At 60.5% G+C, this 6,000-nt stretch overlaps 1 protein-coding gene across 1 annotated transcript in view; it reads left to right on the top strand.

Moving 5' to 3' along the window:
- Nucleotides 1-5,701, top strand: part of WNT10A (Wnt family member 10A) — a 49,351-nt gene extending 43,650 nt beyond the window's left edge. Inside the window, exon 4 of the mRNA XM_030579361.1 lies at nucleotides 5,234-5,701. Within this exon, the coding sequence (XP_030435221.1) occupies nucleotides 5,234-5,701 (468 nt within the window). The remainder of the gene's footprint in view (nucleotides 1-5,233) is intronic.
- Nucleotides 5,702-6,000: the final 299 nt, after the last annotated feature.

The following is a 6,000-nucleotide window of genomic DNA, read 5'->3' on the forward strand; positions in this document are numbered from 1 at the left end:
GGGTCCTGGGGAAGCCACCGGGTCCTGCACCCCCACTTTGCAGTCAGATGTGACTCTCAGCCAGCCAGTAAAACAGAGGTTTATTCGATGACAGGAACAGGGTCTAAAACAGAGCTTGTAGATACAGCGAACCGGACCCCTCGGCTGGGTCCATTCTGGGGCCAGTGAGCCAGACCCCCAGGTCTGCCCTCCACCCTCGACCCCAGCCAGCTTCAGACTAACAGCCCCTCCCAGCCCCTCCTCTCTGCTCAGCCCCTTTCCCGGGCCAGGAGGTCACCTGATCCCTTTGTCTCCAACACCTTCAGCTGGCACCTTTGCAGGGGAGGGGCCCAGGCCATCAGTTGCTAGGAGACAGAGTGTCAGGCATTTAGGTGCACTGGCCATTGCTCTGCCAGATACTTAAGAACTGCCATGGGGACACTGAGGCACCAACACAGTATTCAGAGAAAACATTAAGAACTTTCCCAGTTCGTCACATCTCTCCCCCCTTTGAGACCGAACTGAGCGAGGTCACTTTAGCCAGTGACCTGGGGAAGTTCGAACCCACCAACGTTCCCATGGATGCCCCAGCATCTCTCCCATCCCTTGGTGTGAGTTACACCAGGACAGTCCAGTCTTACGCCCTCCCTTAGGTCGGGTGTGCTTGATGGCACTTGCAGGCCGCATGTGGGAAGGTTTATGCAGCCCACACCCTTTGCCACCCCAGTACCCCTGGGCTTCAAGCTGGGATTGGGTCTTTTCCCAGCACTCTGGTCTGTGATTCGGGCTCCCTTGGTTAAGAGCCCCCATCTTGGCCTTTGCCAGCTCTGGGCTTGGGCAGCCGCTTCCCACTTTGTGGCCCAGACACAACACCTCTGCCGTCCCCCCTTGCACTTTTCAGCTTTTACCATCAGTCCCACCTCCTTGAGGCAGCCCAGCCCCCTCTTCACCTGGGACACCTGTTCCTCCCAGGTCTGGCTAAAGATGCACATGTTATCAGTGTCTGCCAGGGCCAAGTTCTCCATCCCTCTCAGCTTGCCTAGAATCTCCCCAGGCCTAGGCATGGGGTCGGCATCGGACACTGTGATGGCTTTAAGCTTCTGATAGCCCCCATAAAACCAGATCATCCTGTCTCGCTTGGGGATCAGCCCCACGGGTGAGGCCCATGGGCTGTAAAACGGCTGGATCCCATCTAAAGCCAGCCGGTGCTTGACCTCTCTCTCCAGGTTCTGGGCTGCTTTCCCAGTGACTCTGAATGGGGAACACCTGATGGGGAGATTGGCTCCTATCTCAGGGAAGAGATCCCCCTGGGGGTCTTCCCCCCTCTCCATCCAATCCTCCCTCTTCAGGTCCAGGGGTCCCCTCACTCTCCTCCCATCCAGCAGCTCAAATGGGAAGAACCTTGTGGATTCCTGGGGTACCACCAGCTGCCTCCTGATTTCCCCCAGTTCTACTTCCCCTTGGGGAGCCCATTTTCGGTACAGGAATCCCTTCTCCTGCAGGACTCTGTCCCTGCGGCCTTCCCCAAGGGGGTTTGCAGCGCTGTGGCCAGCAAGTTCCCTCAGCTTCTCCAAGGAGGGATCCTTCTGCAGCTCGGTCTGGGATCCAGCTGCTGGGGCAGGGAGTGGGACCTGCTCCCTCTCGCTGGCTGGGCCTGGGGTCACAGCCCCCCTGAGCCCTGTCCCTGGTAGCTCCCTCCCTGCTGTGTAATCACTTCCCAGCAGCACGTCTGGACCAGGCAAACCTGGTTGGCAGCTGACCTGCCCTGCCTGGGTGTCCCCGCACTCAGCTGGGGTCTCAGCTCCCCCCGTGCTCAGCGCTGCCCTTGCTGTCCCAGTGGGGGCAGGCAGCGAGCTCTCTGCTCTGGTCACAGCATCAGAGCCAGTGTGAGCCCCCTCTCCGGTGTGCAGGGGGGTGGGGAGCATCGCTCCCTCCCACTCAGCCCCAGGGGGCTGGTTACAGGTAGGCAGGTATCCTGAGCCCAGCAGCCCCTCCCCCCTGCCAGCCAGGTCATTTGCATTTTCACTGACCATTTCCATCCTAGCCAATTGGTTCCCTGGATTTGAATTTAAACCCTCGGCCGTTACAGGAGCGGGGCCTGGATCCTGTCCCATGGGAAGACAGTCACCCCCCAACAGGGCCTCCCAGCCGATATCCTGGAGAACCCCAACCACCAGCCAGCCCGACGCCTCCTGGGTCTGCACAGGGATCTGGGCCATAGGCAGGGCGAGGGGCTTCACCCCAGGGAACTTCACCCAGGTCCCACAGTCCCTCAGCATCTGGGGCTGCACCACCACAGTTCTCTCTGTCCCAGGGTCTCGCCCTCGCAGGCGTGTTTCCCCACTGACCCCTGGGCAGCCCCCTATGTCTCTCTGCTCCACCATCACCAGTCCATGCTGCTGCTGCTTCTCCTGCAGCTTTTCCTCGGGCTCTTGCTTTCTCTCACGGTCCTCTCGCTCTCTCGGGCTCTGCTCCCATCCCATCCGTCTCCAATCTCCTGATGGGGAACCCAATCGTGAAGACCTTCGTCTGATTGGGGACCAGACTCCCGGGGATGCCTGGCTGATGCTCCAGCTGCTCTCAGATCCTCTTGTAGCCCCATCTGGGCCAGGAATCTGCTCCTCAGAGCGGTGCTTCTCCTCCAACTGCACGATTAACTGTGCCTTGGTGAATTTCCCCATGCGTAACCCTCTCTTTGTGCACAGGATCACAATGTCCTTCTCAAGGAGATGGTGATAGGCCATCACTTCACCGTTCCCAAGTGGCTCTGGACTCACAGGCCTGTGTGCTCTTGGCTCCCTCATGGTTTCCAGGAAGAACCCCGGGTGTGCCAGCCCTTCTCGTGATCACCACCTCTTTGCCAGGGTCGAGCTGCAGACTCCTCCGCCCCTGGGACTGCTCCTGCAATCCCCAGGGGAACCCTGCTACTGCAAAAATCCTTCTCTCTCCCAGGGTCAAGCGGCAAGCTCCTCCGCCCCTGAGACTGCTCGCTGCAGTCCTCAGGGGGACCCCGTTACTCCAACAGTCCTTCTCGCTGGTCACACACTCCCAGAGGTTAACTGCCCCCTGAAACCGTCCCTCTCTGAGCCTTCAGCACGCCTGGTCCTCATTATCCCTCCTCTGTTTTACTGCTCCCCAGTCACTTACTGCAAGCAGCGCCATTCACGGGGTGCAGTACATCCCACCGCTGCCACCAGTTGTCACGGAGTCACCGGGCGATGCTCTGTAACTGCTCCCCACCAAGCCAGTCAGGACTTTGGGGAACCTCCTCTCCCTTGGAGCAGACTTGTTCAGGGCAAGAAGCTCACACCGCTTCACCTCCTGGGTCTCTCCTTGGAGCATTCAGCATCCTCTGCCCCTCCGTGTGCTTCCCACAGCGAATCCACCCCAGCGGGGTCCTGGGGAAGCCACCGGGTCCTGCACCCCCACTTTGCAGTCAGACGTGACTCTCAGCCAGCCAGTAAAACAGAGGTTTATTCGATGACAGGAACAGGGTCTAAAACAGAGCTTGTAGATACAGCGAACCGGACCCCTCGGCTGGGTCCATTCTGGGGCCAGTGAGCCAGACCCCCAGGTCTGCCCTCCACCCTCGACCCCAGCCAGCTTCAGACTAACAGCCCCTCCCAGCCCCTCCTCTCTGCTCAGCCCCTTTCCCGGGCCAGGAGGTCACCTGATCCCTTTGTCTCCAACACCTTCAGCTGGCACCTTTGCAGAGGAGGGGCCCAGGCCATCAGTTGCTAGGAGACAGAGTGTCAGGCATTTAGGTGCACTGGCCCTTTGCTCTGCCAGAGACTTAAGAACTGCCATGGGGACACTGAGGCACCAACACAGTACTCAGAGAAAACATTAAGAACTTTCCCAGTTCGTCACAGTCCACACTGGGGTTTACAAGCTGTGTGCAGCCCTTCTGCAATCAGGTAGCAAACGGCCTTTAGGCTCCAGCATCTGTCTGTGGCGGGTGCTTCTTTCTCCAGCTACTCACCTGCCCTTTATCACCGGAGCATCCGAGCACCTCGCACTGGGATGCAGGGAGGGAGTTTCGCCATTTCACTGCTGGGAAAATGGAGGGTCTGCAGGCGGGAGGTGTGATGGCACCAGCGATCCAGCTAGATCAGAGCCAGCCTGAGTCACAGTCAGTACCTGCACTTCGTAGCCGGGTGTGACGAACTGGGAATGTTCGTAATGTTTTCTCTGAATACTGTGTTGGTGCCTCAGTGTCCCCATGGCAGTTCTTAAGTATCTGGCAGAGCAAAGGGCCAGTGCACCTAAATGCCTGGCACTCTGTCTCCTAGCAACTGATGGCCTGGGCCCCTCCTCTGCAAAGGTGCCAGCTGAAGGTGTTGGAGACAAAGGGATCAGGTGACCTCCTGGCCCGGGAAAGGGGCTGAGCAGAGAGGAGGGGCTGGGGGGGTGGTTAGTCTGGAGCTGGCTGAGGGCAGACGTGGGGGTCTGGCTCACTGCTCCCCAGAATGGACCCAGCCGAGGGGTCCCGTTCTCTGTACCTACAAGCTCTGTTTTAGACCCTGTTCCTGTCATTGAATAAACCTCTGTGTTACTGGCTGGCTGAGAGTCACGTCTGACTGCAAAGTGGGGGGGCAGGACCTGGTGGCTTCCCCAGGACCCCGCAGGGGCGGGCTCGCTGTGGGAAGCGCACGGAGGGGCAGAGGATGCTGAATGCTCCAAGGAGAGACCCAGGAGGTGAAGCCGTGTGAGCTTCTTGCCCTGAACAAGTCTGCTCCAAAGGAGAGGAGGCTCCCCGAAGTCCTGCCTGGCTTTGTGGGGAGCAGTTCCAGAGCATCGCCCAGGGACTCTGTGACAACAGGTTCTGGGCGGGTGGCGCTAACCCATGTTGCCCCTTGTGCTTCATCAAGGCTAGCCTGGCATGTCTACATGTGAGCAATCACAGCGCACATCCCCCAAGGGCCACGGTCACTGCGCCACGAATCCAGCCTGGGTCTCTAGGCCCGGGCCTGTGCTCTCTTGCTTACCGGTGCCTTCAGGTACCATCAACCCTCTTCCCTAAAGACCAGGGCTTACGTGGCTGCTGTTACCGATCCCCCATGTTCAAAGTCCCCTTCGTCCTCAGCGATGAACACGGCTTGTTAATGAGCCGGAGCAAAGGCGGGTGCTGCTCCGGTGCAGCGAGCTCCCGGCTCCCACCCGGGGGCTGGTTTGCTCTCTGCAGCGCGTTTGCAGCCGGGGGTGCTGTGCTGGGGTCAGGCTGGGCTTCACAAACCTCCTTGTGCCCCTGCAGGTGGTGCTGGATAACATGCGGAGGAAATGCAAGTGCCACGGCACCTCCGGGAGCTGCCAGCTGAAGACGTGCTGGCAGGTGACCCCCGAGTTCCGCCTGGTGGGCTCCGTGCTCAAGGAGCGCTTCTCCGGGGCCACGCTGATCCGGCCCCACAACAGGAACACGGGGCAGCTGGAGCCAGGCCACGTGCGGCACCGGCGCCGAGCCAGCATCGGCAACCTCATCTACTTCGAGAAATCGCCCGACTTCTGCGAGCGGGAGCCGGCCCTGGACTCCATGGGCACCCAGGGCCGGCTGTGCAACAAGAGCAGCCCGGGCATGGACAACTGCGAGAGCCTGTGCTGCGGGCGGGGCCACAACATCCTGCGCCAGACGCGCAGCGAACGCTGCAACTGCAAGTTCCACTGGTGCTGCTTCGTGGCCTGCGAGGAGTGCTGCCACACCGAGTGGGTCAGCGTCTGCAAGTGAGGGGGGCAGGACGGCGGGCCGGAGCACGGCAACCACGGGACACACGCTCCAGACGCGTCCCGGGCGCAGCTTCCCTTTGCCCCAGTCAGGACCTCAGGGTGGAGCAGGAGGAGCAGCTCCTGGGGGGCTGCCCAGCACTGGTTAATTCACCACACACCTTCCACCCTTTGTCGGCACCCTGGCGTCTGGGTCTCACCAGCTCCTGCTGTGGGGAGCGTTCAGACAGCTGCCCGGGCAAACCCCACCACCCCATGCTGGGACACGGCAGGGCAACTGGGTAGCAGGGCGGGGGTGGGAGG

This window comes from Gopherus evgoodei, chromosome 11 (genome assembly GCF_007399415.2).
Source record: "Gopherus evgoodei ecotype Sinaloan lineage chromosome 11, rGopEvg1_v1.p, whole genome shotgun sequence".
Classification (NCBI taxonomy): domain Eukaryota; kingdom Metazoa; phylum Chordata; order Testudines; family Testudinidae; genus Gopherus; species Gopherus evgoodei.